The sequence below is a fragment of the Salvelinus alpinus genome, chromosome 1 (assembly GCF_045679555.1).
Source record: "Salvelinus alpinus chromosome 1, SLU_Salpinus.1, whole genome shotgun sequence".
NCBI classification, from domain to species: domain Eukaryota; kingdom Metazoa; phylum Chordata; class Actinopteri; order Salmoniformes; family Salmonidae; genus Salvelinus; species Salvelinus alpinus.
The window spans coordinates 26,075,257-26,100,596 of NC_092086.1; the positions used below are offsets into that span (position 1 = coordinate 26,075,257).

General features: G+C 46.9%; 1 protein-coding gene across 4 annotated transcripts in view; it reads left to right on the forward strand.

Annotated features, from left to right (window-relative positions):
- The first annotated feature begins 8,282 nt into the window (after positions 1 to 8,282).
- The window catches only part of LOC139572005 (platelet-derived growth factor subunit A-like), a 42,379-nt gene continuing 25,321 nt past the window's right edge, over positions 8,283 to 25,340 (forward strand). For 2 of the 4 annotated variants that reach the window (XM_071394874.1, XM_071394871.1), the window contains exons 1-2: positions 8,283 to 9,161; positions 10,216 to 10,315. In XM_071394874.1, coding sequence (XP_071250975.1) covers positions 9,099 to 9,161; positions 10,216 to 10,315 — 163 coding nt within the window. In that variant the 5' untranslated portion in view covers positions 8,283 to 9,098. Of the gene's footprint in view, positions 9,162 to 9,934; positions 10,062 to 10,215; positions 10,316 to 25,340 lie in introns of those variants that run through there. The other 2 variants (XM_071394873.1, XM_071394872.1) reach the window with 2 other exon arrangements.

Genomic DNA, 25,340 nt, shown 5'->3' on the forward strand with positions numbered 1-25,340 from the left:
TGTGTGTGTGTGTGTGTGTGTGTGTGTGTGTGTGTGTGTGTGTGTGTGTGTGTGTGTGTGTGTGTGTGTGTGTGTGTGTGTGTGTGTGTGTGTGTGTGTGTGTGTGTGTGTGTGTGTGTGTGTGTGTCTGCGTGTTGGGTTGCGCATGCCTGCGGGTGCACGTGTGTGTGTGTGTGAATCCCACTGCTCAGCTCTGGTCAGCTGAGGTTGGTGTCTGCTGCTTCCCAGTTCCCACCCAGTGTGGTGGTCAGCCACTGTGGTCAGCACTCCCTCCTCTGCTCCAGCAGCAGGGGTCAACCAAGAGCACTGGAACACATGACTGAAACCCACACTGGAACTGGACACAACGGACTGAGGCCAAGCGCACACACACACACACACACACACACACACACACACACACACACACACACTGGAACCGGACACAAAGGACAAAGGCCAAGCATACACACATTCCTTCCACATTTCTCTCCATTCTTTCACTGTTATTTCATTTTGTACACACAGACGTCCTTATTTCTAGCCCTTGCCGATCTCTTGCATCAGAGGGCAGTCTGTGGAAAAGTTGTGGGAGATGTATGACAAGAGATGACAGGCTGACAGGGCTGGAGCTTTACACATCCAAGACACCATCATCACTTAGCTGGACTTAATAATGAAAGTACATGTGAAATATTTATCAGCTGTAGAAAGGCAGCAGTGTGGCATATCGGTGAACCTGTACCTTGACCACAAACCACCGACCTCACCCTCACCCTGGCAAGGGGACTGGGGGTTCTGCTCAACAAAATAACAGGTGTTTGTGGGGAGAGGATGTGTTCTGGTGTGTGTGTGTGTGTGTGTGTGTGTGTGTGTGTGTGTGTGTGTGTGTGTGTGTGTGTGTGTGTGTGTGTGTGTGTGTGTGTGTGTGTGTGTGTGTGTGTGTGTGTGTGTGTGTGTGTGTGTGTGTGTGTGTGTGTGTGTGTGTGTGTGTGTGTGTGTGTGTGTGTGTGTGTGTGTGTGTGTGGCACAGTAAACCACTCCAACCCCCTGTCCCTCTCTAATGTTCCATCGCTCCTATTCAGTACAGACCAGACAGGTGAGTGAACTAATTAATGCAGGAAGAGTGATTGAGGGAGGGATGGAGGGACAAAGTGAGGAAGGGAGAGAGGGGGATGGTGTGTCTGTGTGTGTGCTGAGAGGTTAAGAAGTGCTAAGTGCATAATGATAATTAGCCAGGTACACATAGTTTCTAAGTCCATTCCTTATACAGCACCTCTGTCTGGAATGTGCCTTTGCTCAGGGAAACTCTGCTGAATCATCTCCTTAGCAGTGAGTAATCCCAAAGGTGTGGTCCTATGGTGTCCAATAGGACTATAGCATTATACAGTAGTGTGTTTAACAATAAATGATACACAAAGCCGTCTTCATATGTCAAAACAATAACCACTAACGGTATCTGCTTTATCATCATAGACACAGACTGATGTGGTGGTTGGAGCTTTGGTTCAGGGTGGTTTAGCCCAGAGAGATGGAAGGAGGAGATAGAGTACTGTATATCCCACCACTCTGATCCTCTGCTCATGACTCACACAGTGAGATAATGGTAGGCAGGGAGACACCAACATTTTACAATGGAAAACAAAACAAACATTTCTTATTGGGACAACTCGAGGTTGTCCCTATACCTGTTTCAGCACTTTTGTTCCGTTTGGTGCCTAATGAACATGCCCCAGCTCCGTATGATGCTACCTCTGGTAAGATGAGGGGTGGGGGTGTGTGTCTATTTGTCAATAACAGCTGGTGCGCAATGTCTAATATTAAAGAAGTCTCGAGGTTTTGCTCGCTTGAGGTAGAGTACCTTATGATAAGCTGTAGACCACACTATCTACCAAGAGAGTTCTCATCTATATTATTCATAGCCATCTATTTACCACCACAGAGCGAAGCTGGCACTAAGACCGCTCTCAACCAACTCTATAAGGCCATAAGCAAAGAAGAAAATACTCTCCCAGAAGCGGCACTCCTAGTGGCCGGGGACTTTAATGCAGGCAAACTTAAATCAGTTTTACCAAATTTTTACCAGCATGTCACATGTGCAACCAGAGACAAAAACATCCCAGACCACCTTTACTCCACACACAGAGATGCATACAAAGCTCTCCCCCGCCCTCCATTTGGCAAATCTGACCATAATCCAACACCATGATTAAGTTTGCTGATGACACAACAGTGGTAGGCCTGACCACTGACAACGATGAGACAACCTATAGGGAGGAGGTCAGAGAACTGGCAGTGTGGTGCCAGGACAACAACCTCTCCCTCAATGTGAGCAAGACAAAGGAGCTGATCGTGGACTACAGGAAAAGACGGGCCGAACACGCCCCCATTAACATCGATGGGGCTGTAGTGGAGTGGGTCGAGAGCTTCAAATTCCCTGGTGTCCACATCACCAACAAACTATCATGGTCCAAACATACCAAGACAGTCGTAAAGAGGGCACGACAAAACCTTTTCCCCCTCAGGAGACTGAACAGATTTGGCATGGGTTCCCAGATCCTCAAAAGGTTCTACAGCTGCACCATTGAGAGCATCCTGACCGGTTGCATCACTGCCTGGTATGGCAACTGCTCGGCATCTGACCATAAGGCTTTACAGAGGGTTGTGCGAACGGCCCAGTACATCACTGGGGCCAAGCTTCCTCCCATCCAGGACCTATATACTAGGCGGTGTCAGAGGAAAGCCCATAAAATTGTCAGAGACTCCAGTCACCCAAGTTATAGACTGTTTTCTCTGCTACCGCACGGCAAGCGGTACCGGAGCGCCAAGTCTAGAAACAAATGGCTCCTCAACAGCTTCTACCCCAAAGCCATAAGACTGAACAATTAATAAAATCACCACCGGACAATTTACATTGACACCCCCTCCCTTTTGTACACTTCTGCTACTCTCTGTTTATTATCTGTGCATAGTCACTTCACCCCCACCTACATGTACACATTACCTCAACTATCCTGTACCCCCGCACACTGACTCGGTACCGGTGCCCCATGTAAATAGCCTTGTTATTGTTATTGTTATTGTTATTGTGTTACTTTTTATTATTACTTTTTATTTTTGTCTATTTGGTAAATATTTTCTTAACTCTTCTTGAACTGTACTGTTGGTTAAGGGCTTGTAAGTAAGAATTTCACGGTAAAGTCTACACCTGTTGTATTCGCCGCATGTGACAAATAAAGTTTGATTTGATATGGAATGTTTGCTCTTCTGCCTGCATTCTTCTTTGTTTAATCAGCACAATGTCTGTGTTGCTACACTGTAAAATGCCTGACATTTCTACAGAAAAGCACTGCGGATAACAGAGAATGATCTACTACATAGACCTGGATGGTTGAACTTAGTGGTATTTATACAACTGGTGTGTGGTGATGACTGTGGGGATTACGCTGGGTGTGTACATATATACATTCCTGTCCTCTATCGGTTGTGTCTTCTCTGACACGTCTATAGTGTGAGGATCTTGGGTTCACTTCCAGGTGGTTGAGAGTATTAGATGAACTGAGCTGAGAGGAAGATAGTCTTCTGGTCAAGATAGTGTGTTTGTTACAACGCCTACTGTTAAATAGACCACGGCCAAGAGGTCCATCCACCACTGACTCAGCAACACTGACTTGTCATTCTATTTGTCTGCTCTCCTCCACATCCACAGGTCGGACGGACAGAACGGACATTCCCATTCAAGACAAGTGGTGGATGTTGTATAGTATTTATAATGCTCTTCTCCACACTCCCAGGTCAGACTCTTATCCACCACATCCACTAATTTCCGGAGCAGGAGTTCTTTCCTCCTCCCTCCTCCCAGGTGGGAGCTGTGCTATGTGTGGCCCGGGGAGAAACAGGAGTCATCTCCTTACTCAGAGAACATGTCTTCTCCTCCGCCACGTCTTTATGGCCACAGCTTTACTGTGCAGCCAGCTTCCATAAAACTATTTATTGGGGTTGATGTTGTTAGGTACACAGACCTCAGTTGCCAGTAAACATGTTGTTTAATAGCCCGTGGAGGGGGAGACTGAAGGAGAGAGAGAGAGAGAGAGAGAGAGAGAGAGAGAGAGAGAGAGAGAGAGAGAGAGAGAGAGAGAGAGAGAGAGAGAGAGAGAGAGAGAGAGAGAGAGAGAGAGAGAGAGAGAGAGAGAGAGAGAGAGAGAGAGAGAGAGAGAGAGAGAGAGAGAGAGAGAGAGAGAGAGAGAGAGAATGAGAGGGGGCTAGATGGAGAGAACTGCCAGCTGCCCCCCCCCGACTTCTTTCTACTCCCCTCGTCTCCTTTCCGTTCCTATCCTCATCTCACCATTCCACCTTATTATTGTTCTACTCCCCTCGTCTCCTTTCCGTTCCTATCCTCATCTCACCATTCCACCTTATTATTGTTCTATTCCCCTCGTCTCCTTTCCGTTCCTATCCTCATCTCACCATTCCACCTTATTATTGTTCTACTCCCCTCGTCTCCTTTCCGTTCCTATCCTCATCTCACCATTCCACCTTATTATTGTTCTACTCCCCTCGTCTCCTTTCCGTTCCTATCCTCATCTCACCATTCCACCTTATTATTGTTCTACCCCCCTCGTCTCCTTTCCGTTCCTATCCTCATCTCACCATTCCACCTTATTATTGTTCTACTCCCCTCGTCTCCTTTCCGTTCCTATCCTCATCTCACCATTCCACCTTATTATTGTTCTACTCCCCTCGTCTCCTTTCCGTTCCTATCCTCATCTCACCATTCCACCTTATTATTGTTCTACTCCCCTCGTCTCCTTTCCGTTCCTATCCTCATCTCACCATTCCACCTTATTATTGTTCTACTCCCCTCGTCTCCTTTCCGTTCCTATCCTCATCTCACCATTCCACCTTATTATTGTTCTACTCCCCTCGTCTCCTTTCCGTTCCTGTCCTCATCTCACCATTCCACCTTATTATTGTTCTACTCCCCTCGTCTCCTTTCCGTTCCTATCCTCATCTCACCATTCCACCTTATTATTGTTCTACTCCCCTCGTCTCCTTTCCATTCCTGTCCTCATCTCACCATTCCACCTTATTATTGTTCTACTCCCCTCGTCTCCTTTCCGTTCCTATCCTCATCTCACCATTCCCCCTTATTATTGTTCTACTCCCCTCGTCTCCTTTCCGTTCCTATCCTCATCTCACCATTCCCCCTTATTATTGTTCTACTCCCCTCGTCTCCTTTCCGTTCCTATCCTCATCTCACCATTCCACCTTATTATTGTTCTACTCCCCTCGTCTCCTTTCCGTTCCTGTCCTCATCTCACCATTCCACCTTATTATTGTTCTACTCCCCTCGTCTCCTTTCCGTTCCTGTCCTCATCTCACCATTCCACCTTATTATTGTTCTGCTCCCCTCGTCTCCTTTCCGTTCCTGTCCTCATCTCACCATTCCACCTTATTATTGTTCTGCTCCCCTCGTCTCCTTTCCGTTCCTATCCTCATCTCACCATTCCACCTTATTATTGTTCTACTCCCCTAATCTGTTCTGTGATGATCGCCCTCTCCTCCTCCTCTATCTTCTCTTATAACCTCTCAGTTTCCCTCCAATCTCCACCTCCACTCCCCACCTCTACTCCCCACCTCTGACCTGTGATGTAATAGAGATGACCGTGTATGACGTTGGCGACCACATGGGGGCTATATAAGGAACCTGCTCATCAGTCATTAGTCATATACCAGGACCCATCATCTCTCATCTCTCTGGGCCTGACTTATGCAATAGAACGCTATGGGTGCATGAGCAACCACTGCCATGACAAATATTATGGGGGAAAGTTCTGCACACGGCAGAGAAATAACTATGTTACTGTAGTAACCTAGAGTTTAATGACTACAGGTCAAATAGTATGTATGCAGGAAGGTTGTACTCTGGAATCCAAACTGAATATTGCCCCTTTTTCTCAATTTCTATTTTTTTTCCCTCTGTTTAACTTTTTCTCCATATCTCTCTGTTTTCCCTTCACTTATTCAGGTGAAATATTAGGTTGAAATATTAGGTTTATATTCCAGGCTCGGAAAGTTGCTCTGATATCAAAAGCCTTTTGCTGCGATGCAATCTACAGTGAAATTGGGGGCCACTATTTCACTTGAGTCAGTGATGTGAAACAAGAGAGATATTTAGTTTGGATTTCAGGCTGGGAAGAAGTTGTGATCGTAAGGGCCACCCTGTTTATTTAACTTGTGAAGTGAAACCATAGGGAAACTGAGTGATATTCACGTTGTATTTCAGGCTATAGGGAAGTTGTTCTCTGAAATAAGCATTGAGGCCGAGGCCACACCTGTGGCCAGTGGTGGTGTGTCCAGTCCTGTACGTCCTGGACTTTAACCTGCCCCCAAGGGCTTTTCCAACCAGGACCTCCCAAATAAACCCCTCTACTCTAGAGTTGAATGGTGACTTCCTCTGAGCACGTTTAGACCAGTCAGTCTCTTGTTAACCAGACAGTGGGTTGTGGGTTCCTCCTCTTGTTTAAAAGTCCAATGCAGCCATTGTGATCCAATGCAGCCATTTTAATGAAGTACCTTATTGTGATTGTTTTCAATTAAAATGCACCCCCCCCCCAAAAAAATCTCTTCTTAGCAAAGAACATTTTCTCAAGCAAGAATTTAGCTAGGACTGTCTGGGAGTGGTCTGAGTGGGGAGGGGAAAACTGAAAATGACCTGTTATTGGCAAAAAGGTTTGGAACTCTCTTATTGGTCTAATAACTCATTTATCACCTGGTGATGTCACAAGGCAGGCCAAAACTCCATCCCACCAATACGGTGACATTTCATACAGCTCTTACACTAAAAGTGCATTATCATCATTTTCACAATTTCACAGTATTATTCCAACCTCATAGTGTGGAAATATATATAAAATACAGGAAATGATGTTTGTGACTGCACTGGGCCTTTACACTGATGGTCTTACTCTCAATAATGGACATTATTATTTTAATTTTATATTTCACCTTTATTTAACCAGGTAGGCCAATTGAGAACAAGTTCTCATTTACAACTGCGACCTGGCCAAGATAAAGCAAAGCAGTGCGACACAAACAACAACACAGAGTTACACATCGAATAAACAAACACACAGTCTATAACACAATAGAAAAGTCTATATACAGTGTGTGCAAATGAGGTACGATAAGGGAGGTAAGGCAATAAATAGGCCATAGTGGCAAAATAATTACAATTTAACAATTACACACTGGAGTGATAGATGTGCAGAAGATGAATGTGCAAGTAGAGATACTGGGGTGCAAAGGAGCCCAGAAAAATAACAGGATGGGGATGAGGTAGTTGGATGGGCTATTTACAGATGCGCTATGTACAGGTGCAGTGATCTGTGAGCTGCTCTGACAGCTGGTGCTTAAAGTTAGAGAGGGAGATATGAGTCTCCAGCTTCAGTGATTTTTGCAGTTCTTATTAAGCCCACACCTGTTGTTTACTAAGCATGTGAAATAACATTTGATTTGATGATTTGAGTGACACAGGCTGGATAAAAGTTAAATGGATCACTCGTGCATGATACTGTTAAGAGGTGTTGTAACAGTTGGTTACTCTCTGTGTATCATAAGGAAGATTATTGATGGTCAAAGGCATGGGCTTTATCATCTTCTTTTTTTTTTTTTTTTTTTTTTTTTTTTTTAAATTTTATCCCCTTTTCTCCCCAATTTTCGTGGTATCCAATCGCTAGTAATTACTATCTTGTCTCATCGCTACAACTCCCGTACGGGCTCGGGAGAGACGAAGGTCGAAAGTCATGCGTCCTCCGAAGCACAACCCAACCAAGCCGCACTGCTTCTTAACACAGCGCGCCTCCAACCCGGAAGCCAGCCGCACCAATGTGTCGGAGGAAACACCGTGCACCCGCCCCCCTCAGTTAGCGCGCACTGCGCCCGGCCCGCCACAGGAGTCGCTGGAGCGCGATGAGACAAGGATATCCCTACCGGCCAAACCCTCCCTAACCCGGACGACGCTAAGCCAATTGTGCGTCGCCCCACGGACCTCCCGGTCGCGGCCGGCTGCGACAGAGCCTGGGCGCGAACCCAGACTCTGGTGGGGCTTTATCATCTTCATCATCATTAAATATATATCTTGTTATTATGTTAAATTCTTTATTTCAGATGTAGTTTGTTAATATGTAGCTAAATCAATAGCCTATGCGTGCCTTTTTTGTAGGTGACGTCATGGATGGGGGTTGGAGGTAGAGGAGGATATATTCTTAAATCATCCGCCAACCAACCAGCTCCCTGGCCTGGTGAATTGATGGGAGAGCACCACCGGAGCGCGAGGGGAGGCGCATCGGGCACTCGGCTCACCCAACTCCCACAGCTCGAGCTCACTATATTCAGCGGCTCCGGTGCGCTCGAGACTTTATTCACTCCAGAGTCCAACACAGAGACGGACCTGTCGAGCTCTCTATTCCCCACTGCAAGCTAAGCACTTACTGGATAGAACACACGGACAACTTTTTACAGAGCTATTTCCGCCTCTCTATTTTTGGTTTTCATTACAGGACTTAAACCTGGGATTGTACCATTTAAAAAAGACGCACTTTTTGTTGTTGAAATATTTAAATGTCATGGTTTTTCATGTTCATCGTATAAATAATAATTTTTGGGTATAGAAATATTTGAGAACAAGGGAAACTGTTACACGTGTTTTCCAACCTCTGAAGAAGACTGAACAAGTTATTCGTTCTTGGGGGGTCGATAACAAGTGCAATGATTGTCAAGGTCTTCTGTTGGGATTGCCTTACTGCTCAACTGGTCTAAGGAGCCAGCCATGTCCTTTTGTCTGCTCTACTTCTGTCACGGAGAGAGGGCTCGGAGTGGCGGACGCGCACGAATGTGAATTACATTGCAGTCAACTACTCTACTTCAAAGCACTTCAGATATCCGCAGAGTTTCCCAAACAAGTGTTTAGGAGTTGTACCGCGGGCGACTGAACGGGACTACTCACATGTTCCTCTCCCCAAGGGATGGTTCTTGATCATCCGCGGGCAGGAGCGACTTTGCGGCTCCTACAGCAGGAGACGTTTTCTTGTTTTGGGGGAAATCGGAATTAAAGGGAGATGAGACCCGTACTTTGCTACTTCCTGCTCTGTACATCGTACCTGCTGAATGCTGTTGCTGAGGTATGATAGACATAAGGGCTTTTCGCAACCACTTTCTACAGCTTTGAATAAGACTAGCCATGGTGGCAGGCTACAGTCAGGCACAGTGCATGCCTCTCTCTCTCGCTGTCACACTCTTGCTGGCGCGGGGGGTCGTTTTTCGGGGTTGAGTGTGGGGGCGAATGGGTAGAGGGTAGTCTAGGGACTTCGGGGTCCCGGTGCTGTCCTTAGCGCGCATTTGTTCTGGAGAAGGGGCTTTGCTTGCCAGCAGTCGACATTGTTGCATGTTGTTTTAAGAGTTGTGGGACACAACTATTTATAGATTTAACAATTGAGTAATAAGGTACTTGTTACAAAGTGCATAGGCCTAGGCTATTTTGGATACACGTTATTTTGATTTTTGCAAACATATTAGGTCTACTTTTATTTATATTTAAAATGTTGTTTCTCAATCATTTTGTGCTGACTTTGTGCATATTAAGTCATAAAAGCCTATTGGATTTGTTTGTTGTTGCTATTTAATCTGCTAAAAAACGAACAAACAAGAAGCAAACTTGTAGCCCTAAGGCGACATAAATGTTTTGCAATATCAGCACCACCCCACTTGCCATATGAATGCATTGCGTAGAACGCGTTTAGAAACAAGCATTGTAACTGCACCAAGAAACGTATTCGACTTATTTTTGGCGGTCGTTCCAAATCTGTTTATGCGTGAGCCAACTGTGACAACGTTATGGTTGAGCCAGCCGAACGCTTTCATGGGAACCGCACTTGGGATATATAAATAGCCTAGGCTCTGTCGCTGTGAGGCCGAACACTCCTTCCAGCTTGAGAGAGAAACCTAGTATCCGCAACAAGTCACAAGTGCAAGTGTAGCGGACGGCCTGTGAACAAGACTCTAGAGAGCCGAACATGCATGCTGTAATGGGCACACCGTTGCGTCATTTTTACTCTCCATTAACCTGAATTAACAAGACAATAATAGATAATGACGCAATGTATGCGTTCTTTTACAGTCCATGTGTTTCTTTAATCTTCATTGTAATCGTTTCGTCTTGATTTTGTGTGTGTGTAGGAAGTCCCGCAGGAGTTGATAGAGAGACTGTCCCACAGCGAAATCCACAGCATCAGCGACCTCCAGCGGCTATTGGACTCCGAGATAGACGCCCCCGTAGGTAAATTCTGTCTCTTGATACTTTCACGCACACGAACTGTGATTCCATTCCACTGAACTTTGCTCGAACCCCAATCTGTCGCACTGAGCGATACCAGAAAGGTGTTTACTTGTATTTATAAGTCACTTAGAACGGTGTCATAAAATTGACTAGGGGAAAGAACGATGATACCGAATCTATGAAGGTCGCACAAACGCAGCAGACATTATTTGGGCATACCCGATTGGATAGTGTTACTGATTCAGCACCAGCAAATGCATGTTTGAGTTATTCTCTTGTTTCACTGAGTGGGAGTTGCTGGAGCCTGTGGTGCTCTCCGTATCAATCTTACCTTGGGATCTCAGCAGCCAGTCAGCATGCTTCTCCAACAACTGTTGCTATGAAATGAATGGACTGGTCAAGCTGCTCTCGGCGCCGAGCGCGTAAAAGGCTATGTATGTGCCCCGCTGCCCGGCCGGAGACATTTGGCGGGGATTATATGTAGTAATTTGGGTCTTTTTAATTAGCTCATTGAAAACAGACAAACAAACAAACAAACAACAACGACACGGGAGCGTGTTTAGGCAGGGCCTCGTGGACGACATGTTCCCGGATCTGTAGTCGAGGCCAGGGAGAAGGGAGGGAGGGAGGAGGGAAGGCCAGGTTTTCTGGAACAGAAAGTGGTGCATCCTACTTGGGAACTGATAACGAAAACACCAGCGCGTTTTCGAGAGATAAGACGCGTCCGACTCTGTAGTGTACACATGTGACATAGAAGGTGGACTTTCACCGCGGTATTTATTTTCCCGGATTCTATTTAGCAGTTGTCACCCGCAATATGCTGGCTTTATACAGCTGTGGCTGTAAACGGATGGGGACATGCGGCGCGTTGGACGGTGGCTGTAAACGGATAGGCGCATGCGGCGCACAGGGTGCAGTGAGCACAGCTTTTCTGCCGCAGTCATGTTCCTTGGAGGTGGTTGTCTCTTGTCGAGAGCAATCTAGCTGTCTGTCTCTGGCTCTTTTTGAAGGGGAGATTCGGTTACAAGGGTGCGCTGGCACAAGCTGTTTGGGTTCACATGAGACTCTATTTACACAGGCCACCCGCCATATATCAAATCTGGGCTTTCCCCAAGTCTGTCTTGTGGATGGAAATGGATAATTATATAATTGGCTTTAAACACCTGTGTTGGTAATGGAAGGTCTACCTCATATGCCAACTATGATTACTATTAGCCATATGATTCATGTTGGTGCTATTGCTCCAAGAAACAGTTGCTCATATTCACTAATTAAATAGCCAATGGGCTTTTCTTTGGTTTGACTTATATACAGGGTTCATTACATCACTCACACCTATGTTGGGGTACAGATATAGGCCTATGTCATTGGTCATTTTATCATTAGACATAGTTGCATGTATGTTATTACTGATGTTGTCTGTTTGTTTTATCCACATTTCCAATTGGCAAATGTAGTTAACTTTATTGAATCACCAATGGTTAAACATGTCTTGTGTCTCCTATCAGATCAACATAGCAATAACATTTCATTAGATTATCACAACACACAAACACAGCACATGTGGAATATAGCAGGCCTACATTATGAAAGGACTTTTCCTCCACAATTCAGCTCGTCATCATATCGGTTGGACTGATTGGAGTCTGAAATAGGTCTCAGGAGGGCTGGTTCTAGCAGCTAGCCTTAGCATGAGAAAATGTGTTTAGAATTGAATTGAAACGCCTCCCTTCAAACAGTGGAATGTGTTCTGTTACCTGCCTGATTATTACTACCAGTACATACATCTGCCTGGAGGCCAACAGACTGCCTGATTATTATTACCAGTACATACATCTGCCTGGAGGCCAACAGACTGCCTGATTATTACTACCAGTACATACATCTGCCTGGAGGCCAACAGACTGCCTGATTATTACTACCAGTACATACATCTGCCTGGAGGACAACAGACTGCCTGATTATTATTACCAGTACATACATCTGCCTGGAGGCCAACAAACTGCCTGATTATTATTACCAGTACATACATCTGCCTGGAGGCCAACAGACTGCCTGATTATTACTACCAGTACATACATCTGCCTGGAGGCCAACAAACTGCCTGATTATTATTACCAGTACATACATCTGCCTGGAGGCCAACAAACTGCCTGATTATTATTACCAGTACATACATCTGCCTGGAGGCCAACAGACTGCCTGATTATTACTACCAGTACATACATCTGCCTGGAGGCCAACAGACTGCCTGATTATTACTACCAGTACATACATCTGCCTGGAGGCCAACAGACTGCCTGATTATTACTACCAGTACATACATCTGCCTGGAGGCCAACAGACTGCCTGATTATTATTACCAGTACATACATCTGCCTGGAGGACAACAGACTGCCTGATTATTATTACCAGTACATACATCTGCCTGGAGGCCAACAGACTGCCTGATTATTATTACCAGTACATACATCTGCCTGGAGGCCAACAAACTGCCTGATTATTATTACCAGTACATACATCTGCCTGGAGGCCAACAAACTGCCTGATTATTATTACCAGTACATACATCTGCCTGGAGGCCAACAAACTGCCTGATTATTATTACCAGTACATACATCTGCCTGGAGGCCAACAAACTGCCTGATTATTATTACCAGTACATACATCTGCCTGGAGGCCAACAAACTGCCTGATTATTATTACCAGTACATACATCTGCCTGGAGGCCAACAGACTGCCTGATTATTACTACCAGTACATACATCTGCCTGGAGGCCAACAGACTGCCTGATTATTACTACCAGTACATACATCTGCCTGGAGGCCAACAGACTGCCTGATTATTATTACCAGTACATACATCTACCTGGAGGCCAACAGACTGCCTGATTATTATTACCAGTACATACATCTGCCTGGAGGCCAACAGACTGCCTGATTATTACTACCAGTACATACATCTGCCTGGAGGCCAACAGACTGCCTGATTATTACTACCAGTACATACATCTGCCTGGAGGCCAACAGACTGCCTGATTATTACTACCAGTACATACATCTGCCTGGAGGCCAACAGACTGCCTGATGGGCCAACAGGCTGCCAGGTAGGCCATTGAAAGACCTTAGACGCCAGCCAGCGGTGTATTTTCAGAGCTTTTGTTGTGAACGGCAGGACAGTAAAGCTAGTTACAGGGGAGAGGGACTGTACAAGGGACTGGGTCCTGCCTGTCAGAAAGAAGAGGGGGGGTGAGAGAGAGATGGAGAGAGATGGCGAGAGAGAGAGAGAGAGAGAGAGAGCGAGATGGAGATGGAGAGGGAGAGGGAGAACTGTCAGTTATCTGTGTCTGTTTGTCCCATGGCATATGTTGCAACCATTGGATCCTAAACCCTTAACCCCTAGCCACTTGTTCAACTCTTATACCTTGTAGACAGATAGGAGTTGTCACCCTCTTCAGCTGTGTTGAGCACTGGGAAGAAGGCAGGGATGTGTCAGTGTCATTTAGAAGGAGACCTTCAGGGCTTATCTGGTCTTGGCGTGTGTTTTATATGGGTCTGTGCAGTGATGAGAGTCTGCAGTGATGAGAGTCTGCAGTGATGAGAGTCTGCAGTGATGAGAGACTGCAGTGATGAGAGTCTGCAGTGTTGAGAGTCTGCTGTGATTAGAGTCTACAGTGTCGAGAGACTCAGTGTTGAGAGTCTGCAGTGTCGAAAGTCTGCAGTGATTAGAGTCTACAGTGTCGAGAGTCTACAGTGTCGAGAGTCTGCAGTGTCGAGAGTTTGCAGTGTCGAAAGTCTGCAGTGTCGAGAGTCTGCAGTGTTGAGAGCAGCCTCAGGGGCATGTAGGAGGTCCATGGTGGATGGGAGGGTGATTGTGTGTGTGAACATGCACGTGTATGTGTTTTGGCGTGTATGTGCTTGTGTGTGTATGTCAGGGAGTCAGTGAAGAGCAGTCAGCAAGGCGATGGTCTCTTCAGACAGGGTGACAGCTGAGATGACCTGTCCCCCCTGGAGCCAGTCTCCTCTCCCCCTCCCCTCTCATCTTCCCCAGCCTCTTGGTCTGTTCTTATCTGTCTATACTGAAGGAGTGACAGGAAGGGGAACCTGACTCTTGACATGAGGCCTGAGGTGGAGAGGTGGATTATCTGTAGCCTGTATTCCTGGCTGCACTTCACTCTACAGGGAAAGGCTGTGCAGCAACAGCCTGACCCTACAGCTCTGCTCTGCCTGTTCACCTACAGTTGGCAACAGTTCAGGGCCTGTATTCCTGGCTGCACTTCACTCTACAGGGAAAGGCTGTGCAGCAACAACCTGACCCTACAGCTCTGCTCTGCCTGTTCACCTACAGTTGGCAACAGTTCAGGGCCTGTATTCTCTAAGCTTCTCAGAGTTCTGATCTAGGATCAGTCTTTGCCTTTTAATAAGATTATATGGACATGGGGGACCTGATTCTAGATCAGCATTCCTACTCTGATGCCCCAGATTCACCCACAGCCACATGCCTGTTGAGACAAAATACTCCCACTGGGGGAAACTGATTGAATCAACATTGTTTCCACTTCATTTCAACCAAAAAATGTAATGATGTTGAATCAACATGGAAATCTGGTTGGATTTCAAAAAAGACAACTCAACCCAATGTAAATTAAAACTAGACATTGAACTGACGTCTGTGCTCAGTGGGCTGATACACTCTCTCACAGGAAGAACCATTTCCATTTCTCCATGACCAGGGCCTGTATTCATAAGATGTCCCAGAGTAGGAAAGGCAACACTGATCCTAGATCAGCACTCCTACTCTGAGATACTTTATGAAAACGGGTCCAGAAGTGTTGTGTCAGCAGGTAGCATGCTGACAGTGAACGGGGGAGTCAAACATAGAATGAGGGAAGGAAGGAGGGAGAGAGAGAGAGAGAGAGAGAGAGAGAGAGAGAGAGAGAGAGAGAGAGAGAGAGAGAGAGAGAGAGAGAGAGAGAGAGAGAGAGAGAGAGAGAGAGAGAGAGAGAGAGAGAGAGAGAGAGAGAGAGAGAGAGTCTCCTAGCTAATAGAGGGAGTAATTTAGGAGTCATCAGAGGCAGTGTGATTCATGGCTGGAGACTGAGGAGGCTGCTGCAGGCAGCAGGCGTGTCATTACCTACAAGCCTTTACCTCTACCTTACCTGGAGTAGACAGGGGAGAGGAGGAGGGGGGCTCCCTACAGAGGTAGCATTATATCTTGCTCTGTCTTCTTTACTGTCTTTCTCTTCCTCTCACTCTCCTTTCTTTTTTCTTTCTCTCTCTTGCTCATTCAGTCTGCTTCTGTGTCTTCATGCTTGTCTCTCTCTCTGTCTATCCATATCTCTTTCTCTCTTCTCCTCCTCTCTGTCTCCATATCTCTTTCTCTCTTCTCCCCGTCTCTGTCTCCATATCTCTTTCTCTCTTCTCCCCGTCTCTGTCTCCATATCTCTTTCTCTCTTCTCCCCGTCTCTGTCTCCATATCTCTTTCTCTCTTCTCCCCGTCTCTGTCTCCATATCTCTTTCTCTCTTCTCCCCGTCTCTGTCTCCATATCTCTTTCTCTCTTCTCCCCCGTCTCTGTCTCCATATCTCTTTCTCTCTTCTCCCCCGTCTCTGTCTCCATATCTCTTTCTCTCTTCTCCTCGTCTCTGTCTCCATATCTCTTTCTCTCTTCTCCCCCGTCTCTGTCTCCATATCTCTTTCTCTCTTCTCCCCCGTCTCTGTCTCCATATCTCTTTCTCTCTTCTCCCCCGTCTCTGTCTCCATATCTCTTTCTCTCTTCTCCCCGTCTCTGTCTCCATATCTCTTTCTCTCTTCTCCCCGTCTGTCTATCCATATCTCTTTCTCTCTTCTCCCCCGTCTCTGTCTCCATATCTCTTTCTCTCTTCTCCCCGTCTCTGTCTATCCATATCTCTTTCTCTCTTCTCCCCGTCTCTGTCTCCATATCTCTTTCTCTCTTCTCCCCGTCTCTGTCTCCATATCTCTTTCTCTCTTCTCCCCGTCTCTGTCTCCATATCTCTTTCTCTCTTCTCCCCGTCTCTGTCTCCATATCTCTTTCTCTCTTCTCCCCGTCTGTCTATCCATATCTCTTTCTCTCTTCTACCCGTCTCTGTCTCCATATCTCTTTCTCTCTTCTCCCCCGTCTCTGTCTCCATATCTCTTTCTCTCTTCTCCCCGTCTCTGTCTCCATATCTCTTTCTCTCTTCTCCCCGTCTCTGTCTCCATATCTCTTTCTCTCTTCTCCCCCGTCTCTGTCTCCATATCTCTTTCTCTCTTCTCCCCCGTCTCTGTCTCCATATCTCTTTCTCTCTTCTCCCCGTCTCTGTCTCCATATCTCTTTCTCTCTTCTCCCCCGTCTCTGTCTCCATATCTCTTTCTCTCTTCTCCCCGTCTCTGTCTTCATATCTCTTTCTCTCTTCTCCCCCGTCTCTGTCTCCATATCTCTTTCTCTCTTCTCCCCGTCTCTGTCTCCATATCTCTTTCTCTCTTCTCCCCCGTCTCTGTCTCCATATCTCTTTCTCTCTTTCCCCCGTCTCTGTCTCCATATCTCTTTCTCTCTTCTCCTCGTCTCTGTCTCCATATCTCTTTCTCTCTTCTCCCCCGTCTCTGTCTCCATATCTCTTTCTCTCTTCTCCCCCGTCTCTGTCTCCATATCTCTTTCTCTCTTCTCCCCCGTCTCTGTCTCCATATCTCTTTCTCTCTTCTCCCCGTCTCTGTCTCCATATCTCTTTCTCTCTTCTCCCCCGTCTCTGTCTCCATATCTCTTTCTCTCTTTCCCCCGTCTCTGTCTCCATATCTCTTTCTCTCTTCTCCTCGTCTCTGTCTCCATATCTCTTTCTCTCTTCTCCCCCGTCTCTGTCTCCATATCTCTTTCTCTCTTCTCCCCCGTCTCTGTCTCCATATCTCTTTCTCTCTTCTCCCCCGTCTCTGTCTCCATATCTCTTTCTCTCTTCTCCCCGTCTCTGTCTCCATATCTCTTTCTCTCTTCTCCCCGTCTGTCTATCCATATCTCTTTCTCTCTTCTCCCCCGTCTCTGTCTCCATATCTCTTTCTCTCTTCTCCCCGTCTCTGTCTATCCATATCTCTTTCTCTCTTCTCCCCGTCTCTGTCTCCATATCTCTTTCTCTCTTCTCCCGTCTCTGTCTCCATATCTCTTTCTCTTCTCCCCGTCTCTGTCTCCATATCTCTTTCTCTCTTCTCCCCGTCTCTGTCTCCATATCTCTTTCTCTCTTCTCCCCGTCTCTGTCTCCATATCTCTTTCTCTCTTCTCCCCGTCTCTGTCTCCATATCTCTTTCTCTCTTCTCCCCCGTCTCTGTCTCCATATCTCTTTCTCTCTTCTCCCCCGTCTCTGTCTCCATATCTCTTTCTCTCTTCTCCTCGTCTCTGTCTCCATATCTCTTTCTCTCTTCTCCCCCGTCTCTGTCTCCATATCTCTTTCTCTCTTCTCCCCCGTCTCTGTCTCCATATCTCTTTCTCTCTTCTCCCCCGTCTCTGTCTCCATATCTCTTTCTCTCTTCTCCCCGTCTCTGTCTCCATATCTCTTTCTCTCTTCTCCCCGTCTGTCTATCCATATCTCTTTCTCTCTTCTCCCCCGTCTCTGTCTCCATATCTCTTTCTCTCTTCTCCCCGTCTCTGTCTATCCATATCTCTTTCTCTCTTCTCCCCGTCTCTGTCTCCATATCTCTTTCTCTCTTCTCCCCGTCTCTGTCTCCATATCTCTTTCTCTCTTCTCCCCGTCTCTGTCTCCATATCTCTTTCTCTCTTCTCCCCGTCTCTGTCTCCATATCTCTTTCTCTCTTCTCCCCGTCTGTCTATCCATATCTCTTTCTCTCTTCTCCCCGTCTCTGTCTCCATATCTCTTTCTCTCTTCTCCCCCGTCTCTGTCTCCATATCTCTTTCTCTCTTCTCCCCGTCTCTGTCTCCATATCTCTTTCTCTCTTCTCCCCGTCTCTGTCTCCATATCTCTTTCTCTCTTCTCCCCCGTCTCTGTCTCCATATCTCTTTCTCTCTTCTCCCCCGTCTCTGTCTCCATATCTCTTTCTCTCTTCTCCCCGTCTCTGTCTCCATATCTCTTTCTCTCTTCTCCCCCGTCTCTGTCTCCATATCTCTTTCTCTCTTCTCCCCGTCTCTGTCTCCATATCTCTTTCTCTCTTCTCCCCCGTCTCTGTCTCCATATCTCTTTCTCTCTTCTCCCCGTCTCTGTCTCCATATCTCTTTCTCTCTTCTCCCCCGTCTCTGTCTCCATATCTCTTTCTCTCTTCTCCCCCGTCTCTGTCTCCATATCTCTTTCTCTCTTCTCCTCGTCTCTGTCTCCATATCTCTTTCTCTCTTCTCCCCCGTCTCTGTCTCCATATCTCTTTCTCTCTTCTCCCCCGTCTCTGTCTCCATATCTCTTTCTCTCTTCTCCCCCGTCTCTGTCTCCATATCTCTTTCTCTCTTCTCCCCGTCTCTGTCTCCATATCTCTTTCTCTCTTCTCCCCGTCTGTCTATCCATATCTCTTTCTCTCTTCTCCCCCGTCTCTGTCTCCATATCTCTTTCTCTCTTCTCCCCGTCTCTGTCTATCCATATCTCTTTCTCTCTTCTCCCCGTCTCTGTCTCCATATCTCTTTCTCTCTTCTCCCGTCTCTGTCTCCATATCTCTTTCTCTCTTCTCCCCGTCTCTGTCTCCATATCTCTTTCTCTCTTCTCCCCGTCTCTGTCTCCATATCTCTTTCTCTCTTCTCCCCGTCTGTCTATCCATTTCTCTTTCTCTCTTCTCCCCGTCTCTGTCTCCATATCTCTTTCTCTCTTCTCCCCCGTCTCTGTCTCCATATCTCTTTCTCTCTTCTCCCCGTCTCTGTCTCCATATCTCTTTCTCTCTTCTCCCCGTCTCTGTCTCCATATCTCTTTCTCTCTTCTCCCCCGTCTCTGTCTCCATATCTCTTTCTCTCTTCTCCCCGTCTCTGTCTCCATATCTCTTTCTCTCTTCTCCCCCGTCTCTGTCTCCATATCTCTTTCTCTCTTCTCCCCGTCTCTGTCTCCATATCTCTTTCTCTCTTCTCCCCCGTCTCTGTCTCCATATCTCTTTCTCTCTTCTCCCCCGTCTCTGTCTCCATATCTCTTTCTCTCTTCTCCCCGTCTGTCTATCCATATCTCTTTCTCTCTTCTCCCCGTCTGTCTATCCATATCTCTTTCTCTCTTCTCCCCGTCTCTGTCTCCATATCTCTTTCTCTCTTCTCCCCCGTCTCTGTCTCCATATCTCTTTCTCTCTTCTCCCCGTCTCTGTCTCCATATCTCTTTCTCTCTTCTCCCCGTCTGTCTATCCATATCTCTTTCTCTCTTCTCCCCCGTCTCTGTCTCCATATCTCTTTCTCTCTTCTCCCCGTCTCTGTCTATCCATATCTCTTTCTCTCTTCTCCCCGTCTCTGTCTCCATATCTCTTTCTCTCTTCTCCCCGTCTCTGTCTCCATATCTCTTTCTCTCTTCTCCCCGTCTCTGTCTCCATATCTCTTTCTCTCTTCTCCCCGTCTCTGTCTCCATATCTCTTTCTCTCTTCTCCCCGTCTGTCTATCCATATCTCTTTCTCTCTTCTCCCCGTCTCTGTCTCCATATCTCTTTCTCTCTTCTCCCCCGTCTCTGTCTCCATATCTCTTTCTCTCTTCTCCCCGTCTCTGTCTCCATATCTCTTTCTCTCTTCTCCCCGTCTCTGTCTCCATATCTCTTTCTCTCTTCTCCCCCGTCTCTGTCTCCATATCTCTTTCTCTCTTCTCCCCCGTCTCTGTCTCCATATCTCTTTCTCTCTTCTCCCCGTCTCTGTCTCCATATCTCTTTCTCTCTTCTCCCCCGTCTCTGTCTCCATATCTCTTTCTCTCTTCTCCCCGTCTCTGTCTCCATATCTCTTTCTCTCTTCTCCCCCGTCTCTGTCTCCATATCTCTTTCTCTCTTCTCCCCGTCTCTGTCTCCATATCTCTTTCTCTCTTCTCCCCCGTCTCTGTCTCCATATCTCTTTCTCTCTTCTCCCCCGTCTCTGTCTCCATATCTCTTTCTCTCTTCTCCTCGTCTCTGTCTCCATATCTCTTTCTCTCTTCTCCCCCGTCTCTGTCTCCATATCTCTTTCTCTCTTCTCCCCCGTCTCTGTCTCCATATCTCTTTCTCTCTTCTCCCCCGTCTCTGTCTCCATATCTCTTTCTCTCTTCTCCCCGTCTCTGTCTCCATATCTCTTTCTCTCTTCTCCCCGTCTGTCTATCCATATCTCTTTCTCTCTTCTCCCCCGTCTCTGTCTCCATATCTCTTTCTCTCTTCTCCCCGTCTCTGTCTATCCATATCTCTTTCTCTCTTCTCCCCGTCTCTGTCTCCATATCTCTTTCTCTCTTCTCCCGTCTCTGTCTCCATATCTCTTTCTCTCTTCTCCCCGTCTCTGTCTCCATATCTCTTTCTCTCTTCTCCCCATCTCTGTCTCCATATCTCTTTCTCTCTTCTCCCCGTCTGTCTATCCATATCTCTTTCTCTCTTCTCCCCGTCTCTGTCTCCATATCTCTTTCTCTCTTCTCCCCCGTCTCTGTCTCCATATCTCTTTCTCTCTTCTCCCCGTCTCTGTCTCCATATCTCTTTCTCTCTTCTCCCCGTCTCTGTCTCCATATCTCTTTCTCTCTTCTCCCCCGTCTCTGTCTCCATATCTCTTTCTCTCTTCTCCCCCGTCTCTGTCTCCATATCTCTTTCTCTCTTCTCCCCGTCTCTGTCTCCATATCTCTTTCTCTCTTCTCCCCCGTCTCTGTCTCCATATCTCTTTCTCTCTTCTCCCCGTCTCTGTCTCCATATCTCTTTCTCTCTTCTCCCCCATCTCTGTCTCCATATCTCTTTCTCTCTTCTCCCCCGTCTCTGTCTCCATATCTCTTTCTCTCTTCTCCCCGTCTGTCTATCCATATCTCTTTCTCTCTTCTCCCCGTCTGTCTATCCATATCTCTTTCTCTCTTCTCCCCGTCTCTGTCTCCATATCTCTTTCTCTCTTCTCCCCCGTCTCTGTCTCCATATCTCTTTCTCTCTTCTCCCCGTCTCTGTCTCCATATCTCTTTCTCTCTTCTCCCCGTCTCTGTCTCCATATCTCTTTCTCTCTTCTCCCCCGTCTCTGTCTCCATATCTCTTTCTCTCTTCTCCCCGTCTCTGTCTCCATATCTCTTTCTCTCTTCTCCCCGTCTCTGTCTCCATATCTCTTTCTCTCTTCTCCCCCGTCTCTGTCTCCATATCTCTTTCTCTCTTCTCCCCCGTCTCTGTCTCCATATCTCTTTCTCTCTTCTCCCCGTCTCTGTCTCCATATCTCTTTCTCTCTTCTCCCCCGTCTCTGTCTCCATATCTCTTTCTCTCTTCTCCCCGTCTCTGTCTCCATATCTCTTTCTCTCTTCTCCCCCGTCTCTGTCTCCATATCTCTTTCTCTCTTCTCCCCCGTCTCTGTCTCCATATCTCTTTCTCTCTTCTCCCCGTCTGTCTATCCATATCTCTTTCTCTCTTCTCCCCGTCTGTCTATCCATATCTCTTTCTCTCTTCTCCCCGTCTCTGTCTATCCATATCTCTTTCTCTCTTCTCCCCCGTCTCTGTCTCCATATCTCTTTCTCTCTTCTCCCCCGTCTCTGTCTCCATATCTCTTTCTCTCTTCTCCCCGTCTCTGTCTCCATATCTCTTTCTCTCTTCTCCCCCGTCTCTGTCTCCATATCTCTTTCTCTCTTCTCCCCCGTCTCTGTCTCCATATCTCTTTCTCTCTTCTCCCCGTCTCTGTCTCCATATCTCTTTCTCTCTTCTCCCCCGTCTCTGTCTCCATATCTCTTTCTCTCTTCTCCCCCGTCTCTGTCTCCATATCTCTTTCTCTCTTCTCCCCCGTCTCTGTCTCCATATCTCTTTCTCTCTTCTCCCCGTCTCTGTCTCCATATCTCTTTCTCTCTTCTCCTCCTCTCTGTCTCCATATCTCTTTCTCTCTTCTCCCCGTCTCTGTCTCCATATCTCTTTCTCTCTTCTCCCCCGTCTCTGTCTCCATATCTCTTTCTCTCTTCTCCCCGTCTCTGTCTCCATATCTCTTTCTCTCTTCTCCCCCGTCTCTGTCTATCCTTCTCTCTCGCTCTAATCACTATGTCTATCCATCTCCCTCCCTTCCCCCTCCCTCTCTCTTTCTCTCCCAGCCTGCTTTCTTCATGTAGAAAGGAAAACAACAGAAAGGTCTTTTGTGATGCTGAAAAAGCAGTAGTCAGTCCATAAAGGACTCCTTTATATGGCGTCTCCTTTTCTCTCTCCAGCCGCTCTGACATGGCCTGTCTCCTCCCGGTGTCCATTGCCGTGACGCCCTCCCTCCCTCCCTCCCTCCCTCCCTCCCTCCCTCCCTCCCTGCCTGCCTGCCTGCCTGCCTGCCTCCCCGTCTCCTTCCCTTCCTGCCTGCCTGCCTCCCCCTCTCCTTCACTCCCTTCCCACCTAGAGAGAGAAAGGGGAAGAATAGATAGAGAGAAATTAAGGGGGGGTAGAGAGGTAGGGGGTAGAGAGATAAAAAGGAAGAGAGAGAGGGATTGAGAGAGACGGGGAAAGGTAGAGAGCGATAAAGAGAGGGAGAGCAAGAGAAAGAGGGATGGAGGAAGAGAGAAGGGTAAACGGAGAAAGGTTAAGGGGCGAGTGAGAGAGAGACAGAAAGAGAGGCAGGCTGGGAGTTCTGTCAGTGACCCAAAGCATTAAAAGGTTGTTAGGTGGAGACATCAGGCAGCTGTCACAACCTGTTTCACTGACAGGAGGGCAGACAGGACAGAGTGTGTGTGTGTTAGTGTGCATGTCTGAATGCGTGCTTGCACGTCCTGCGTGTCCATGCGTGCATGTTTGTGTGTCTGACTGAGTGCATATGTGTGTGTGTGTGCATGTGTGCGTGCATGTGTGTGTGTGCGTGCATGTGTGTTTTAGCGTGCATGTTTGTGTGTCTGACTGAGTGCATATGTGTGTGTGTGTGTGTGTGTGCGTGCATGTGTGTTTTAGCGTGTGTGTTTGAGTGCCTTAGTGTACATGAGCCTACTTGACACAGTGATACCTATAGGTTTTGTGTTGGGCTAAACGGCAGGGAGACAGGGCTCCCAAGCAGAGCAGGTAAACACTAATCACTTCCTCTAGGGAGGGAAATCTTTTCTGGGTCCTAGCTGTCTGACTGGGACGGTAGGTACCTAGCTGTTATAAGCAAAATATAGCTGGTTCAAATCCCAGAGCCGACTAGGTGAAACAAATCTGTCGATGTCCTCTTGAGCAAGACATTTAACCCTAATTGCTCCTGTGGTTGCTCTGGATAAGAGTGTCTGCTAAATGACTGACTAGCTGACAGGGAGACGCTATGGCCTCCTCTCTCTTCCCACTGCCTGGGCAATGTTTACGCTCGACAAGGCCTCGAAATGCAGCATACAGAGGTAAATAAATACGCAAACAGAGGTTTATATAGACCTTGTAGAGGAGAAGAAAAGCCTTTCAGATGTCTCGTCTACAGCACAAAGGAGCTGGATAAGTGAAGTCCTTTACCTGAAGGCTTTGTCTAGTGGTTGACTCTGGGCTTTACGTTGTTATGAGCATAGTGAGTTGAGTTCTGATATGTGTGTTTAGGTTTCCTTTTTGTGTGTGTGTGTTTGGGTGTGTGATGTGTATGTGTGTTCAGTATATGTGAACAGGTATGGGGTTGTGTCCCTTGAACAGGTGGGCTACCAGAGAGAGGACCCACCTGATCTGTAAACAGTGTCTCAGAAAGTTTCTGTACAGTCCAGCCTCTGTTCCCTGGGAAAAGGCTGCATCCACTGAACAGCCCTTTATCGTTTTACTGCTGTGTGTGTGCGTGTGTGTGTGTGCGTGCACGCCAGCCATGAGTGTGTGTGTGTTTGCGTTCTGTACCATGAGTGTGTGTTACTTTGGCACCAGATCCTGTAATAAAGTGCATACTCTGGGTGGGGACCAAAACAAGCTGGGATTATCAGATGACCATGACTGTAATAAGGTGAGCTAGCTACAGTAAACTGTTAGCGTTCAGTTAGCTAACAGCCCTGCACTGTACTGTGGCACCATGACTGTAATAAGGTGAGCTAGCCACAGTAAACTGTTAGCATTCAGTTAGCTAACAGCGCTGCACTGTACTGTGGCACCATGACTGTAATAAGGTGAGCTAGCTACAGTAAACTGTTAGCGTTCAGTTAGCTAACAGCCCTGCACTGTACTGTGGCACCATGACTGTAATAAGGTGAGCTAGCCACAGTAAACTGTTAGCATTCAGTTAGCTAACAGTGCTGCACTGTACTGTGGCACCATGACTAAACATAATTGCACTCAACGTAATTGTACACTTTCTGCCAAAAGTCAACATTTAAGCAAACATTTCCTATAAATAGTGATGTAAAACCACTAATTAGACTACTAGACTACCTGGCTGATGGAGGTTGATGACCACCTGTGAAACGACCACCTTGGTTTACATTACAAGATGGCCACCTGTGTGACTCGACTGTAGCCGCTGCATTCCTTCTGTGAAAGTCTCCCCCTCCTCCCACTGTGTTTAGTAATGGGTGAATAAGACTGAGCATGTAATTACACACTAAGAAAAGACGGTTCCCCAAGGGTTCTTTGGGAAGGGTGAATGTTCTATGTGGAACCATAAGGACTCAATGAGCCCTTCTATGGTTCTTTGCATTTCAGAAAAGGGTTTCTCTGTTAGTGATAATTAAAATGTAGGGGTGGTGGCTCATTAGAATATTTCGGGGCATGGTTTGCTCACAGCTCATTTTGTACAACCGTGAGTGAGAGTGTCATGCCAGTTGATGTAATCTGTGGTGTTATGACATTGCGTTGTAAATATGACTATGGCCAGTGACGGTGCCTTGTGAAAGACTCACATATGGCCTTATGTCAATTGAAAACTGTTGTCTACCTCAGTTCTCAATTTTCCCCTCAGCGAGTCCCAGCAGTTCCAGGGCTAGCACACCTGATTCAACTTGTCAATTACCACAATAATAACACCTATGGAATTCAAACAATATAATATGGCTAACCAAAATAACAA